The sequence below is a fragment of the Anopheles coluzzii genome, chromosome 3, assembly GCF_943734685.1.
Source record: "Anopheles coluzzii chromosome 3, AcolN3, whole genome shotgun sequence".
Taxonomy (NCBI): domain Eukaryota; kingdom Metazoa; phylum Arthropoda; class Insecta; order Diptera; family Culicidae; genus Anopheles; species Anopheles coluzzii.
In genome coordinates, this window is record NC_064671.1 from 55491872 (window position 1) to 55509864 (window position 17993).

At 41.2% G+C, this 17993-nt stretch overlaps 3 protein-coding genes across 18 annotated transcripts in view; 2 read left to right on the forward strand and 1 right to left on the reverse strand.

Annotated features, from left to right (window-relative positions):
- LOC120959617 (putative uncharacterized protein DDB_G0289263) overlaps positions 1–6947 on the forward strand; it is a 33342-nt gene extending 26395 nt beyond the window's left edge. For 13 of the 16 annotated variants that reach the window (XM_040383127.2, XM_040383133.2, XM_040383130.2 and 10 more), the window contains 5 exons: positions 192–502; positions 575–706; positions 912–1409; positions 2216–4864; positions 5443–6947. In XM_040383127.2, coding sequence (XP_040239061.2) covers positions 192–502; positions 575–706; positions 912–1409; positions 2216–4864; positions 5443–5785 — 3933 coding nt within the window. In that variant the 3' untranslated portion in view covers positions 5786–6947. The remainder of the gene's footprint in view (positions 1–191; positions 503–574; positions 707–911; positions 1410–2215; positions 4865–5442) is intronic. The other 3 variants (XM_040383125.2, XM_040383124.2, XM_040383137.2) reach the window with 3 other exon arrangements.
- A 162-nt stretch (positions 6948–7109) lies between these two features.
- LOC120959619 (general transcription factor 3C polypeptide 3) lies at positions 7110–10038 on the reverse strand. Its single transcript, XM_040383140.2, has 2 exons — positions 8381–10038; positions 7110–8325 (listed from the first exon to the last, which is right to left on the reverse strand). The coding sequence occupies exons 1-2, from the start codon at positions 9836–9838 to the stop codon at positions 7165–7167; spliced, it is 2619 nt and encodes an 872-aa protein (XP_040239074.1). The 5' UTR covers positions 9839–10038; the 3' UTR covers positions 7110–7164.
- Positions 10039–11151: 1113 nt separating this feature from the next.
- On the forward strand, positions 11152–17944 carry LOC120958843 (serine palmitoyltransferase 1). Its single transcript, XM_040381894.2, has 7 exons — positions 11152–11342; positions 14441–14628; positions 14707–15194; positions 15271–15598; positions 15693–15928; positions 16018–16147; positions 16222–17944. The coding sequence occupies exons 2-7, from the start codon at positions 14578–14580 to the stop codon at positions 16396–16398; spliced, it is 1410 nt and encodes a 469-aa protein (XP_040237828.1). The 5' UTR covers positions 11152–11342; positions 14441–14577; the 3' UTR covers positions 16399–17944.
- Positions 17945–17993: the final 49 nt, after the last annotated feature.

Genomic DNA, 17993 nt, shown 5'->3' on the forward strand with positions numbered 1-17993 from the left:
CTACCATACTCTTTGTGACTTATGACTGCAACTAACTGTTAGCTATTTTAGTATGCCACGTGTTTTGCTTTATTTGAATGTTTTAAAAATCATGAAACAGTTTTTAATGCTATCCCTGACTGCTATCATTTGTGTCGCATAACCGTCGTGCTACATTTTAATAATGTAATAATTCAAACTACTCATTTCAGGCCATACCCGTCAGGAAACTAAGCCTCAGCAAAACACCTACTTTTGAGCGCAAAGAGTTCAGCCCCACAACGATGTCTACATCAATGCCTAGCGCGAGTACACCAAAGCCGGCTTTAAAGCGTAGCATGTCACAGCAGAACGAACCATGTCCATACTGCGAGCGATGCTTTGGCATGAAAGCATACGATCGACATGTCGAGTGGTGCCGTGAGAAGGCAATACTCAATCGAAACGTTAACAACAACCAAAGCATTTCGGCAGCAAAGGAAAGACTTCAAGCAAGAATTCAATATAAAGCCCCGCAAATACGGTAAGTGCGCCAAAAAGTGACAAGATCAAGCGGAAGTAAATACGTTTTAATCCCCAATAATTTCGACTGTAGATCAAAACGTGCCTTAAACCGGGAAAAATATTCAGGAAGCTTGAGTTGCAGTGGTTCAACAAACAGCCTTGCCGAGTTAGATCTACACATGCCACGCCACAATTCGATGAGTTCATCCGTCTCGAGCGATAAGTAAGTCTGGAAGTGAAAACATATGTACCAGGAGTACAAACGTTCATTTTTGACATTATAATGTTTTAGCGGTTTGCGCAATACTAATTATATGGAATTTAAAAAAAACTAATTTTCATTTTTCATCGCTTTTCTATTGATCTATCTCTTTATTTTCGCCGCATGTTTTTCCCCTTCCACCCGTTACCTTACATCCCATTCCCAGTAGAAAGTTCCATCTATCACCACATTCATTGCAGCATAGCTCCTTGGGCATCGGTGTGAGCATCACCAAGAACCCTAAGAACACTAAACGAGAAGACGCCGACAAGGCTACGAAAAGAACCAAGACATTTACTCTTAGTAGTGAACGACTACTGCCTAACGATACTACGAACAATAACACCAGCATCCACAATAAAAACAATACTTATTGTAATCACAGCAACAACAACATCACCAACAACAACAACAAGAACAACAACAACATCAGTAACAACAATAACAATAACCTTAACAACCGAAATGAACCCGGTTGCCGTACTCAACTAAAAAACCTACTCAACCGTTCCGCGCAAGAGAACAACGGGCTGGCAAACAAACAGCATAAATTTCGGACAGCTGAGCGAAAAGTTGAGAAGTTCGAAATCATTGGTCACAACCATAGCGAGCGAATTGCCCATCGGCCGATCATCACGCAAACCGTACGGTGTACGAGCAACAGGTTCGTTGGCCGTTTATCCGTTTCATTGGCCAGGGTTAATAATCGATTGTGATTAGATCTAGTGGCTATCCAATCCTTACACGAGCCTTCATTGTAACTTGTACAAGAAGTAGTAACGGTATCAAAGGTTGTGTTTGCGCTATTAAAATTCAATTGTGGTTGATTGTACACTCACTTGTGAAAATTAGGCTAGAATAGGATAGTAGGTAATATTTACTTCACGGGAGAAAGATGAAATCTTTTTTTTATTGCACTTAGTATATACTGACGCACTGTTTTATAGTTCTGGGTCCTAGGTTGCGATGTTCAATGGTAGACAGAAGAATATCTTCCTCAAACAGGAATCGGTAATTTTTACTCTTTAGTTATTTTTGTGTATCGATTATTTTTTCTGTTTTTTTAAACTAAAATGAATGTTGTTTGGTTTTATTTTATATACATGCATTTACAATTTTACATTCTGTATGTTGTATTTGCTATTTTGCATTCACTGACACGCTGTTTTGAGTACTAGCACGACATTATTTGCAAAATGTTTTATTGTTTCTTATCATCTGCACTCAAAATGCTATGCACCCAAATTACTAAATGCATTAAACAAGACATTTACGACAGACCTTACCAGTTGACCAACTATTCATCCCATTTGTCCCATTTCATCGCTAACAAAATTGTAAACATTAACAATTCCAAAGATAATTAACTGTATATCGTGCATAATCTGGTTTGGCACTCAATTGGATCAAATTCGAACTACGATTGTTGTTTATTCTTTTTCTCCCCCATACCACCCGTTTCACTACCAGTGGATACAGCCCTGACCGTTACGATCCATTCCTGTCTGCCAGACGACAGCTCGAGGAATTATTTTCCCCTGCCACTTCTTTGATCCATACCAGTTCTCCAAGCAGTACTACCAGCACGTCACGTCTCAATCAAATGAGCCCGAATGGTGGTACTGCAAACGACAAATCAGCGAGTGGCAACGCAACGAAACATACGCCCCACAACTCGAACTTCCGGCGTGCGTACTCCCTACGAATGCCGCGCAAAGTATCTCGCCCAATGTATGTGGAGAAAGCTAAATCAAACATACAGAAGGGCATAACCGATGACGGCCCGGTGTCACCGAATTTTCTGAAATCCTCCGAGTATGACGAACTGCCGATCAAATCGACGTTTAACGCACTGCAGATGGCGGAGCCGAAACCGAAACTGCGTGATTCCAGCACAGTTCGAAAGAATCTCAAGCTGGAGATTAGGGATCCGAACAATCCGGCTGGCGGGGAGATACCGCTGTCGAAAACAGACTCATTAGCCGTGTTTCTGAAGTACGAAAACGAGCTAGCATTAAGTGAAAAGGACATGAAGGACAAAAGTAATAGTCTCAGTAAGCGGACATCATCACTCAGTGCCGAGGTAAATCAGCAAAAGAAACAGGAGGTTTTGAGCGTAGCTCCTAGTCCAGTGAAAGCTAACGAAACAATTACAGTCGACGAAGAGCAGCAAAAACACAAGAAAAATGTCCAAGCGATCGAGGATGAAACAGCGAAAAAGCAAACACAAAAGCTAGTTCCAATAAAACTGGAACCGATCAACATTACCTACAACAGTAACAATGCAAGTGAAGTCACTGATATTAAGCCAGTGGTCATATCACTAGATGCAATTATTGGAAAGCCTAGTATTAAAAAACAGAAAGAACCACAGGTGGACAGTGACAATCGTGCTGATAACAGCTATATCGATCCAAAGCTTATAAACAAATGTGATAATTTACCGATAAATCTTGTCATGCCTTCTACAAAAGATGCTGATGGTAGTTGCAGCAGTAGGAATAGCAACACCATTGGCAACATTTGTTCGGATGGAAACCAGCTCGCTTTAAAAACTATCGAGCCGAAAGTGGAACGATCTGCTGTAATATCGCCACCTCCCAGGGCCTCGCTCAGTGTGGCTCCAAAACCACCAGAACGAACGCGAAACGAAACTTGTTTCGATTATCGAAAAAGCAACAACGAACCTAGCAGCAGCGAACCTAGCACAAGCAATAACAGTAGTCCCACAACGAGTCATTCCTCCAGCCCAGTGGATCATAGGATAAGCAAGAATAGTACAAACTGTGACAAACGGCCGCAGCTCAATCGACAAGATCGAGAAGATTCGGGATACCGCACAGGACAAGAGTCTGGGCAGTCGGATGTGCATGAGCAACCCAAGAAGCCTTCCCCATCGCCGTCAGCATCCAAGAACAATGAGGATAACATGCCCAAAAATCCCGCGTTCAAACCGACGTACAAGCTAAACCGGTTGATATCCCCATCGTCAGCTTTGAATAATTTTAGCAACACGCTACCATCGTCAAACAGCACAGCGCCGTCCACCCCTGTTAACCGTGACCGTCCAACGATATCTTCGGCACTCGAGCAATTCGATGTTGACGAATTCATGCAATCGCTGGAAGATTTGCATAGACAATCACCAATCAGTGCGAGGGAGTACAAACATTCGTTGTTTGTCCATTCCAACAGCTCCGTCACCAGTCGGAGTGTAGCCTCCAGTCAATCCGATCATACTAATAATAACAAGCGAAGCAACAGTCTCGACAGTGGACATGGTAATTCGGTTGCCAACTCGATCCGCTACGTACGCAAACACGAAAGTAGTGGCGTGCCAAGAATGGATGTGTGTGTGCGGAATGGTAGTGGCACAGCCAGTAATAATAACAGTAGCAATAGTAGTAGTAGCTTTAGTAGTCCTAGCCATTACAGTAATAGTAACAACAGTAACTCTTACTACAACAGCAGTTCGACTAATAACAACAATTCACATAATCACAGCACCAGTGCTAGCAATGCCAATGATGCTGCAAAGTGCGCTGAAGTTGTTCATCCGCTGGGCCAGCAAATGAATTACGCTCGAAACTCTCCAGCCATCGCCCATCGGCGGAGAAGCGAGGATGCAGCGGGCATATCGCTTCCTGCTGTACCGCCATTGCCTAGTAGTAACACCGGTGGAAGCGGTGCCTTATCCAGCTTGCAGAACTTACCAAACATTCATAAAGCAACAGCGGCGGATACATTGCTTAATGGAAATAATAAGACTATGCAACAACCCGGAACGCTTCCTTACTACTCATCGCCGAGTCCAGTCAACGGTAGGAAGAACAGCTACAGTAACAAATCATATCACGCTAATAATACCGGTACGTCCGCATCGACTCCGGCATCATCTCACCTAACCGGAAACGTACACGAACCGCGCTATCCAGCGGAATCGTTCGATCATCTTGAGCGCGATCTGCTGAAAAGCGTGCAAGAACTAAATCGCATGTGCGGCTCCTCGTCCTCGGTATGTTCGATCGATTCCGAGGAGTTGTACAGCGTGGAAGACTACCCGCTTAACAAACGATCGTCTGAACGATCGCAAGCCAGTGCTGATTCAGCCTATCGCAGGTAGGTTTTCCTATTAATATGTCAATATTAACAGCATTTTTATAGTAATCCAAAATTATAACCTTAACAGCATTTTATGCTAGCACAAGTTGCATAAGCTGTACCTTAACGTCGATTATTAACTTAAGTTATGAGTTTACGATGTTAGTATCAACTGTGACGCTGGAAATTAAACGATACTCAGAAACTATTGAAATATCTGGCAATACAACATTTTCTCTTTATCATTGCAAACCAAATACATAATCAAAATATAAAACATTGATTTTTTTCTATTACGAAATTAAACAATTCCCATCTACCTAAAGTCAATGCAAAAGTTAATAGAAAACGAAACATTTTGAAAATTCTCAAATAATTGCAATTGAGAAATATGTAATTAAGACGTGCAAAGGTTTGCTATATCTGTGCTTTAGCTATAACTGATTTCGTTTCCAATTGCATTTGCTATTTGTGTGATACAACGTGATGTACATGCGCATCTCAACATAAATTGTATCGCCAACGATTGCCTTACTAACTGCTTTCTCTTATGTCACTTATTTTTGGATTCCCATCATCACTTCGACAATTCATAGCAGTCTATCTACGCAGTCACCACCAGACTACGCACCCCCTGTGCCTATACGCCAAGCACGGCCGAATTCTCGCAGCTCAACTACCAGTCAGAGCCAACCGGCGCAGTCAACGAACGAACCGTTCAATAGCCTTTCGTTACACACAGCCCTTCCACCGATCACGACCGCTATTATCAAGGGCCACAGAATGGAGGCCCATCTCATGAAAGATAGTCCAGAGGGGGGCCCGAATCTGATCATGAATCCAATGTCCAAATTTTGCCATGAATGTGGCGCACGCTTCATGATTAGTAGCGCTAAGTTTTGCATGTCGTGCGGCGTACGACGAATTATGCTGGATTAGATTGAAATATCATTTCTTATATGTAATACACGACATTTTTATTTAAGATTCTGTTAAAATCAACCATCTACTCGAGTCTCGCTAACAGATTAAAAGTTGTACTGACAAGGATTGTTTATGTTACCACACCAAATTATTAGATAATCCATTTAAAACTACTCAAATATATGCAAACAATAAAACAGATACGTGGTAATTGAACTTTTTAAAGCACCGCATATTAACAAAGACTGAACACTGTTCTACCGATATTAAGTAGACCACCTGCTAATGAGAACGCTATGTTGATACAATTATCTGTTTCCGCATTTACTACCACTCTTCATGATTTAGCATTGTTAAGTGAAGAAATGTAATACACTCACACTTAAAACAAATTTAACATTCACCATAAATCACCAAGATATTAGACATTATAATTAACAATGCAATTAAGTTTTAAAATCTGTATTTTTGTTTTTATAATTTAATAATTCACTTGCTAATGATAATACATGGATTGGAAATCGTGCATTAAACAAACCCGACAACTAAAGTGAACATAATTGTTGATTATACGTGCTACAATGGTATTAAATGATATATTAAATGATACAATCATACAATTGAAAAAATCTATCTTCCTAAATTATTTAAACCATTTTAGATCAGCTTTTTAATAACTTCAAATCTAATACATACCAATATAATTCCTTGCAATCTTTCATGTCCTGTTGTTTTTTTCTCTACAATACTAAGCACGGATGATCGTCAATTACATCACGGTGAAATCAAAACATTTGAGAATATATTGCTGTGAGGAACATTACTAATTTCACTTCACATTTCTGCTGAAGTGATGGTAATAAACTACTTTTGCAAATACAAAGTCGTTTGAATAGATCATGATTCATGAAACTAATAATGCTTTCAGCGTGTTACAGTACGGTGGGAATTGATGTGGAATCAACAGAAAAACTATTTCTAGACCTTTGTTGTTAATGACTAATCAAAGTGAGATAACTATACAAGACAAATACTGTCGTGAAAATGATCATACAAAATGAAATGTCATGAATGAAATAACGTTCTGTGGAAAATACTGAATAATTTCGAAACTGGAACTTCTGATAGATAAATCAAGTGTTAATATTTTAACGAATTCAATAAAAAATAACAAACAGTTTTTGGCGGTATTATATGGCAAAAATATCCGAAAATTAGATTAAAGAAAAGAGACAGCATGAAACAAAGGATAATGCAGTGCGATCGTTGCGATGAGAGATTTAGCTTGTTGAAAGTAATCAATTAATCGATAACCGATAGCAAAATCAAACTACACGAATACAAATATTGGAGTTAATATATTTTTCTATTTACAAAAGAAATAGTTGTAACGCTTACACTTGTATGTATTCATATAGATATTTACGAGCTAGCTCATAATTTCCACTTCGCTTGTAGATGAAGCTCAAATTGAACGCTGCCTCGGCCTTTAAATCTAAATACTGCGGATTTTCCTTTACAACTGCACTGTCAAAGCTCAGTACCCGTTTATAGTAATCGACCGCTAGATGCAGCAATCCCAACTGGTGATACATACGGCCCAAGTTGTAAAAGGCTTCGTGGCGTAATTCTTCCGGTCGGCCGGTGAGATACTTTTCCATAAACACGTTTGCCTGTGCGATCAACGATTGCTTCTTGTTGGTGAACTTTTGACACGCGATCTGTGTCAACGTAACGGCGATCATCATCGCGTGCAGTGGATCGTTAGTAACGAGGTATATTTTGTTGTACTCATTTAAGGCATACTTGTAGGTAGAGCAGTTGAGATGATAGTTTGCTATCAGCACCTTCGGATAGACGCCGATGCCCACTGAGCGAAAGAAAACCCTTGCCAAATAGCGATGGTACCGTACGTCGCCACTGATAAAGATGACTAAATTGAACAAATTCCAAAGCTGCGGATGGTTGATCTTTGCTGCGAATGCATCGCCTTTCAAGTTGAACAACGGACGAATTTGGTCACGAATAATGTTTAACCCGAAGGTGGGATCGCGATTGTAAATGCACGCCGTCAATGCAAGCTGCTGTAGTTCCGGTCGATAGTTGTAAAAACGCTTCGAGGTCTGCAAGGTAAATACCAGCTTCATGTAGTAGGTATAGTCGCGAAGCTCGTCAGCCACGGTCAGTAAGCGCAGCACAAGTTCCCACTCAGTCTCAACCGACAAATCGTTCCCGGTTACGAAATCTGGCACACCCTCGCCAGGAGTGCGATCTTTACACTCATGATATTTCACGTGCGATAGAACCGCAATATCTTGACGCTTCCGGATCTGATAGCAATGACGCGCCAGTAGCATAAAACCGGCCGCTAGAAACTGTTGGTAGCGGCCTACTTCGTGCAGCAGCAGACATCGTTCATGCAGTACCTCGGGATCGAGATATTCTTTGTCTGGGTCTTGTTCCAGTGCTTGCAGTGCTTCATCGTATTTGCCTTGCTTTTTAAGCAAAGCGGCCAGCGCCAACCGCGCGTCTAGATGATGCGCAAGGGAAATCACCTACAACCAAGACATACAATTAGATCCGAAAAAGAGAGATGCAGTTTTACTTTACCTTCTCATATCCGACAATAGCCTCATCGTAGTTTTCTATGCATCGCGAACAATCGGCGTACCGCAACCAGACTGCAGCAAGCGAGAACTTTTTACTCTTAATCAATGGCACCAGCAGCCGAAGAGCCTGGTGATAGTGTTCTTCGTTCATCAGCGCTTCAGCAACATCCAGATAGCAATCACCAGCGTTCTCCGGATCGATATGTGTCAGAATGTCGTCTATGGCTTTATCGAAACACTGTTCACACTTCAGATGCACAAGCACGACTGCTAGCTTCGTACGCAGATCGAGCACTATGTCATCCGGTATATCGATGGAAAAATTAGGACTCAGCTGGGTTCCCTCAGCAGCTCCCATATCGTAGTTGTGGAGTTCTACGTTAGCGTGTACTGCTAGAATATCTAACGCTCGACGGTAGTGGCCGTTGGCTATTAACAATTCAACCAGCAGATTTATGTCCTCCATGTTAAACTTCTCCTTGGCCGTTCTGTACGCCTGCTGCATTGCATCCAGCGCAGCACTGACGTTGGTTTCCTTGTGGAATTTTTCTGCCACCCGTTTGGCGATACTGATGAGAAAATCGGCCTGTTCCTTTGGGATATAGGGCAGCATGTTGTAGTAGTACTTGAACGCTTGTTTTTCGTCTCTTGTCTCCATGAGGCGTGCTCGCTTTAGACGCATGTCGATATTTTTCGGATTGGCTCTTATGCTTCGCGTGTAGCATTTCAGCGCTTCGTCAATATCGCCGCGTTCGATAAATATTTCCGCCACACGTGCCCACTGCTCCGCATCGGAAGGGTTCAAGTGGGCCGCAATTTGCGAATACTGCAGATACTTTTCCGGATCGTCCATCTCGTGTATCTGTGCGAGCGTTATGAATGGTTCGTGAGCCAACGGAACTTGTCGGATAATTTCCATACACAGATCTTCCGCCGTGCGCACGTCACCCCTTGCATAGCAAAGGTTTGCCTGTCCCATTAAACCTTGCAGGGCCGCTGGAAGAAACCGTCGCTGGCGACGCAATGTCACCTTGCCCTCCGTTCTTGGAGACCCTTGCAAGTTACCTCTCAAAACATCACGCCGTGCATTGCTGTAGTCCTGAAAAAAAGTGGTCTTTTTCTTATGACTCTGATCAACCTCGGCATCTTCGTCATCCAGGTCGTCATCCTGCTGCATGCGCGCCTGATACTCGGAGAAGGTTATTTCCCGTGCAACAAGCTTCTTGATCAAAACCTCGCGCTGGTGTGTATTTTCGTCGTCGGTTTCCGATTCCGATTGGGCGGAAGAGTTCCCACCGGCAGATGAAGTGGAGGGAGCATTATACGAACCGGTTTGCATCATCGCCGGATGCTGTTGCACTTCGACAAACTCCGATAGATCCGATTCATCAACTTCATCCACCTCCAATTCCTCAATTTCCACATTGGAAGCATCGTATTCTACATCACTATCCGCCATCGTGCTGTAATTAGGCAACTTTTAAGGAAATCTAATCTTTGCGGCAATAATTTGGTAGTTTCTAGTTTTCGAGTGGTAAACAAAAGAACAAAACACGGCTGTTGTCAAACAACCCCGACAGTTCGGGTTAAAAAGAGACCCATAATGGTTTCAACACACTCTGTCCTTGTTGCACAATCACAAGGTTGTTTAGCTCTTCAACACGGATTCTACATAAACCTCGGCTGATCAGGAGCGATATTGAAAGAAAAAAAGGATTTTTTTTTTATGAAATTACAAAATTAACTTGTTCATTGAGCTTAGTAATTATTAATATTTCTGGCATTCTGCAAAAATGAACATAACGAAAATTTTGATAATACAGGTATTACATGGAAATACGCAATTAATATACAGGCGGTCCCCGAGATACACGGTACCTCTTATACGCGGATTCGGAGATACGCGGTTTTCTAAATTTGACAGTTCGTTGAACAAATTGTACTGATTTGACACATCAATTGTAAATTGCCAAATAATTTCCGTTTTGATCGAATGTTAAAAACTATTTCAAAACGTTTAAAACTGTTATATTCCGTCAGAATCATATCAAATAATTTATAAAGCGACTAAAACCGCCCCCTACATGAAAATTACACGAAAATTATTGATATTTTGGATAAAAATCACGAGATTCGACTTACGCGGAAATTCGAGATACGCGGTATTTTGCGGCCGTTTTCGGTCCCCATTAACCGTGTATCTCGGGGACCGCCTGTACACCGGAGGCGATAGCATATCTCGATTATTAGCGTAAGTCGAATTTCGAGGTTTTCAGTGAAACTATAGCTAATTTTCGTATAATTTTGCTTGAAGTGGTAGGTTTTAGCCACTAATTTAGTTATTCAATCTGATTTCAAGTGTAAATCACAATTTTTTTATTTTTTAAAATGGTTTTTAAAATTCGACCAACAGGGAATTTATTTTGCATTCGACATTCGATGTGTCAAATTAGTATAATTTGCTCAAAGAACTGTCAAATTTAAAACATAGCATATAGCGAAATCGCGTGTATCGATTATGGCGTATATCGGGGAATACCTGTACATGTTTGTTTAAATTGAGACAAAATAAAGAAGAATAAAATGTTTATTTGAATGTTCAAAAATTAAAGTTGACAAAAGCATTTCCTTGAATGAGCGTAATTTATCAAATTTATAATACTGCACGCAGACCTTGGTCTTGAGTGGCTTACATTTACATCAAAAATCATCAAACTCACGCTGGAGCTGTGACCGCTACCTTAGGAAATGACGTGCCGTGTCAAAATTCTGCTCACCGGGTAGTTTCAGGCCCGACTCCGCTGATGTGACACCGCTTAGCAATTTCTTCTTCGGGCGCGGAGCTGTGGTAAAAAAAGGTCGTGCATATTTTCACCAGATGCTAGCGTAAAACATCTCTTGTCGCGGAAAACGTGAAAAGAATCACGGTCTCGCTAGTAAATGCTAGTTTTCAACAGTACTGGGTAAGACCAGATATTTATCGGCACTAGCATAACCGGGTGTGCAGGTTTACGTGTCTTTTTTTTTCTTCGGTCGACCAAGTGGATAAAACACTGCAGTAGAATATTATGGTGTGAGCGGTGCGTGAGCGCAATCGAAGTTTTGATTGTGTGTGACTGGATGGAATTTAGAATATACAGTATAATAACGATTTTTTGATTCATTCATGGGCGGGCAGGAATCTACTAGAACGATTTGCTTGCATGCTCGCTCGCACGGGTTCCGTAGAGTTGTTCGGCAGTGAAATCAGGAGGGGGACCCGGTAAACGTGTGACCGCAATAGAGCGGGACCGAACGTGTGGCGCGTGGTAATGTGATGTGTTATCAGTTTTGGATTATTTGGTGAATCATTCCCCCCTCGGATCGGATGATGTGAAGAAGTGTTCGCATTCGCCAATTAAGTGCCCTTGAATTTAAAAGGAAAAACTTGCTTATCGAAAAAGAGGCCCACCAGCGGGCGTAACATGAAGCAGCTTATTGCGAAAGGTTGAAGACAAGGCAATGTTACTTTAAATTTAGACGGCATTAACCACAGCAGGATGGGCTCATAATACGTCCAAAAAGCAGCTCATCGAAAGAAACCGTACAAGTTCGCAGAGGGGCCGCTCTATGTGGAAATGTACGAGCGAACGAACGCTTCACGTGCTTATCTGCATGAGTCCCGATTGGTGGAAATGAGTCACATTTGCACGAGAGGGAACAGGCGTACAGTTTTACGAATACACCTGTCTCTGCTTCCAGCCGGTGCCCCAAACTGAATATTACAACACCCCGTCTAGAAAGCTCCATGGGCAAGCCTTCGGGCGGGCGGGCTGACCTCAAAGATAAACCAAGGGTAGAGATTGGAAGTTTTTTTTTCATTTGAATATCGTAACAGCATTTAACTTATTTTCAGTTGGCTGTCGATTAAAAACGAGTGAAAACATTCTGCAAAACCGTAAACATCGTGCATTTCGAATTTGAGTGAAATACCCAAAAAATGAATGCCCAAGGACGCTTTCGAGAATGCTTTATAAATGAAGCGATACTGTTGTGTTTTTAGTTCTAACCGGCGTGAAAATGGCACCATATCTTGAGAAACAATATAAATAAGTTTGTTTTGACGAACCGTTCATGCAATACCGATTTCGTTGCAAACTGTTCCAAACTTTCTCCCGCTTCATTTTAGTAACCCGCGTCTACTTGCGTGGCCCGGATTTACGACGAACGCACCACGAATGGCAACTAACTAAAAGCGATTCACGTTGATGGTAAATTAAGGGAGCGGACAATATTTTGCTTTATTTGGTTTGATTATTGAACCTTCATTGGTGGTTACATAGTGACAAAGAAAGTTAACTTACTTTCGTCACTATGTATCGTATGCTATCTATAGTTTCTAATCTTCTGGTTAAAAATACATGACCATAAATGAGCTGAATTTCAAGAGAATGTCTGATTGTATTTGTACAGCGACAAATAGGCCTAATTGGAATAGATATATCTTAACGAACGTTTAATCATATGAAGGAGTGTGATATGATCAAATCTGTAATGAAGCGCTTCGCTCCAAACATGCTTCAGGGAATGCTTTCTAAATGAAGCGACGCCGTTCTTTCTAAGCACTTCGCCAATATCGCCTGACGAACAACCGACGAAAAGGAGCAAATGTTTTCATGACAAATAAGTAAAATAATTTAATTTATCCAACGTTGTAACAAATGCTTGTTTATTGTGCAGATTGTTTCAACAATGCGTCCAGTATTGCTTAGTATTGCCGAAATGTAGAAGATTTTATTGTGGTATTCTGAGGTTGTTGTCCATATTTTATGATTTCCAATTACCACATGTCGCTCCGGCCATTTGCTAACGAATCGAACCGAAGCTTGGTCTGAGCTGTTGCTGTTTAGCACTTGCACCTTGAGAAGGTGTTATATCCAGTGATGGATACGTAAAAAACATACGGGGCTTACCTACAATGTTACAGATTTTATGTGACAAACTGGTACCGATAGTAAAAGTACTAACAAATATATATTCAACCACATTTTGTGTATCTATTGAGCAATTGTGTATGATACAGTGGTTAATAGAAACTAACCCGAGTGCCATTACGATCACCCAAGAGCGGGTAACTGACTTTTTTTTGCTGTTTGATAATGAGCTGCATTTTCCGAGCCAAAAAAGCCGACTTACTCTGTAAAGCTGATCGAATTAAAAATGCGTTTAAAATGTAAAATAGAACATTCAACAGTACAACATCATGTCACGAGTTTGCCGAGGTCTGACCACTTCCTGTGTATATTTACATGTTTGCGATGAACAACACGATGAACCCCTATCGATGTTATCCGGCTCAGGCGATGTAGTAACATAGGCACAAATCCGAACACTTGGGTTGGCTAATGTACCGGTAACAGTCTGAAAACTTTCTCTCAAATAAATGATGGTTGTGATTTAACATTTAAATTTATTATTCTCTAAACAGATACATTCAATTGTATTGCCAGCTTCGCTGATTGCGATGGTGTGAGTTTAGTAGTGCGCTGTGATGCCATAAATTTTTATATTCTTTTTTTTTGTATTGATAACGTATCGCATTCTTTTATCCCGCTGATAAAAGGGGATGGTTTATTGCATGATGTGTTACATAGTGATTCAGATTGGGAAGTTGCTGCACATTCGTGCAAGCAGGGGGAACTTCTTTACTATGTTACGTCACTTGACGTCGAAATTAATCAGCCATTAAGATTAGACACCCTTCCTATCTTTACGTCTTTGCTATGTGTTGCTTAAATGTGTGGCTATGTTAAGTCTGCCATCATATTTACCACCGAATACGGACGTCCAATAGCATCCACCGGTTCCTATACTTACGATGCTCTGGCATTCATTGTACACAAAGTAAATTTGCATTGCTTGTTGTTGGTACACACACCACCGTCATCATCCCTGACTAAATGACGCTAATTGACATAGTCTGATGTTGATCTTGAATGCTCTTCAGTTGCCTTTTTTTCGTGCTGTACTACTTGTACATATCTTTTAATCCGTGCATTTTTGTTTAAATATTCCATTCCAGACATCTTCTACCAAGCGTCCGTACTGAAATCGCTGAGTTGCGCGGTGGATATTTAACCCGGAGTGCTGGTTGTTAGCTAACAACGGGTCTCACAACCAATTGCGGGTCAAGTAACGAGTATTGGAACAACGCACAAAATGGTTAACACACCGTACATAATCAATGAAATTTACGACATTCTTCAGAAGGTAATAATGCTTAATTAAATCTGCTATTGTGATGTATCTACGCGATTGGGGCTAATGTTTTTTTCAATTCAATTTCAGTCCTCGCCGTTCGAATTGACATTGGAGGCCTTGCTGGCATTGGGAGTAATATGGATAGTGTTTTACAAACGCACGACAAAGAAGATGCCCATGTCCGAAGAGGAAATTCTTGCACGGTGGACACCGGAACCACTCGTGGCAGAGGTACCACAGGACCATCCAGCGCTGAAAACAAAGATTGTCGAGGGACCAGTCGGTAAAATGGTGAATGTAAATGGCAAAGAGTGCATCAACATGGCCACACACAACTATCTCGGGCTGGCAGAGGACGAAGACATTAAGCAAGCGGCGATAAAGAGCTTGCGAAAGTACGGTGTCGGTTCTTGCGGACCGCGCGGATTCTACGGTACAGTCGATGTGCATCTCGAGCTCGAAGAACGGTTGGCGAAATTTATGAACGTGGAGGAAGCTGTAGTGTATTCGTACGCGTTTTCCACTATAGCTAGCGCAATACCGGCCTATTCGAAGAGGGGAGATTTGATTTTCGTGTATGTACTAAATCGAATGATTGCGGCTCTACTTTTATTGCTGACGGGGTTTTTTATCGTTTTTTTTTGTTTACAGTGACGAGTGTGTTAATTTTGCTATTCAAAAAGGATTGGACGCTTCACGAAGCAAGATTTTTTACTACAAACACAACGATATGGACGATTTGGAGCGATTGCTTCAAAAGCAACAGATTGAAGACAAGCGTAATCCGGCAAAAGCTAAAAAGACGCGACGTTTTCTGGTAGCCGAAGCCATCTATATGAACACGGGTGAGGTTTGCCCCCTGCCTCGGTTGGTGGAATTACGTGCTCGTTACAAACTACGCTTTTTCTTGGATGAAAGCATATCTTTCGGTGTGTTGGGAGATAGTGGACGTGGGTTGATTGAGCACTGCAATGTCGATGTAAGTATAGCCTGGGTAATCCGACCCACATGCGTCGGGTAACATGAACTAGAAAGGCCATGGATTAATGTATGCTCGTGTTACACGGCTTCAGAAAACGGAGGTTGATTTGGTGTCGGCTGGGCTGGAATGGTCAGCCGCAACGATCGGTGGCTTTTGTGCTGGTTCCTCGTTCATCGTGGAGCATCAGCGGCTCTCCGGATTAGGGTATTGTTTCTCTGCCTCACTACCACCCTTGCTTGCACAGGCTGCCATCAGTGCGCTGGATCGATTCGAAAGCAACCCACGAATATTCGTCGAACTAAGAGAACGCTGTCGAATGGTTTCAAAGTAAGTATTTTAAATTAAAAAAAGTAGTGTTCCGTGGTTGTATGCAATGGTCTGTGAAAATATTTATCCTTCTTAATTGCGTGTTTTAGCAAACTTTCTCAACTGAAACACTTCCAATCAAGAGGTGATCCACTATCTCCAGTGAAGCATTTATATCTAAAACACAAACATGAAAGCTGGGCGCATGAAAAGATGCTTCTGGACGAGATTTCTACTGAGGTAAAAAGCAATTACATTGAGTAAAATGCCTTTTTTAATAATGCAATAAACTCTTTCTGGTCTGGTCATTGCAGTGCATCGACAACGGTTTAGCGGTGATAGCGGCAGAGTATTTGGAAACCATGGAAAAGCATTGTCCAAGGCCAAGTATTCGATTAACGGTTAATCGTTTGCTAACGGAAAAGGAAATAGACGATGCTTTCCGAATTTTAGAACATGTTTCGGAGAAAGTTTTTGCAAGTGCGGGTTAAAATAAGGATGGTAAGATATTCCCACTTTATGATGCTACCGGTGACATAAGCTCACGTATACATAACACAAATTGTTGCGTACCAGGGGGCTTACACAGCTACACATACCTTCCTATTCTGCTCCTATTTGAAACAATGATCAAAAAGAATTATGAATAAAATTATCATAAATGGGCCCCCCTGTAAACAGGTGCAGCAAATCTATGACCCTTCGTCCTGGTTGGGTCATTATAAGCATCTCCAAATGCACAATGTAATTTGTTGGGTGGTTTAATTATATTATTGTGAAACATAAACAAAACCCCGGAAGAGAAAATGTCACGATATTTTTTTTAATGATTACAAAAGGATTCAAAAGAAGCTTCTTCGGGTTTGTGATCAAACCACTATGACAAAAAACTAGCGCAGCCAGAATACTAGCCAGAAGGCGCCATTGCTGTAAGAAACAAATAATGCCGCATCTATATTTTAGTGAATTTTCGTTAGACACATTCATCCAGCATTGTATTGGTTGGAAGGTTGAACCTTTTGTGTATGGTTATGTTAAAACATGTTCACGATTTCTGTTTTAAGCGCGTATGTCGATGTATATTTTCCGATACTTTCCGTCAAACTATCTAGCTTTTACCACTATTTTGACAGCATGTCATTCATAACAGCTTATAGTCTAATAGTCAACAATAAGTTTGCAAATTAAAGTAAGTTTTGTTGTTAACATAATCCCCCGATTACTTTGTATGCGAATGTACAAAACAGGCAGAACAACCAGCACCACCAGTATCTTTGATAGTATGTAGGCATTTGCTTTAGATTTTTAAGAGATCAAGAGAGGGTCGTGTTCATGCGAATCTAGAATTAGATGGAAGTGTCCGGTAAAAACAGCGGGCTAGACAGCACTGGAAAGGACGCCAAGTAATGCTAGTATTATTAAACAAAAGCGTAACCAGAAAACAACCCGCAAATATGGCATATTTCCGAAATGAAAAGAAAACACACACACACAGAGAGCAAATCACGTGTGTACAGTTGCATGAAACACATGCGCCCTCTGGATCGATCGAATGATAGGGCCTTAAGCTTCAGAAGCAAATGCTTGAAGTTATTTAATAACGAAAATCGTGAGACGAAATCGACTATCTGTTCTATTGCTTTTTTATCGTCTCAACATAAGCTGATCATTATTCCCCCCATTATCTTTTGCATGCGGTACATCTGTTTATAACCGTGATTTCAACTTCCTATGCTGAGAGGACAGTATTGTTGTTGTCGTCACGATATCACGGTATGTTTGTTTTAGTTTGCCAAAATGTGTACACAACGTGCTTTGTGCGATGCATACTTGTACGCCGGGGTATGTCCACTGTACGAACCTTCTGTTTTTGGTAATAGATTATCAAAAACAACACAGAGTAAAATAAGTAAAAACGCTTTGCGAGATAAAGTCAATACTTAAACAGTGCTTTAAAGGATAAGCTTAAACGGAGGATAAGTTATGTATGAGATTTTCGTAGACACTGGAATAAAAACGGGAAACTTAAAACACCAACACTTTCAGTTTGATCTGTGCGGGGAACGGTTTTTACGAAAGAATAAAT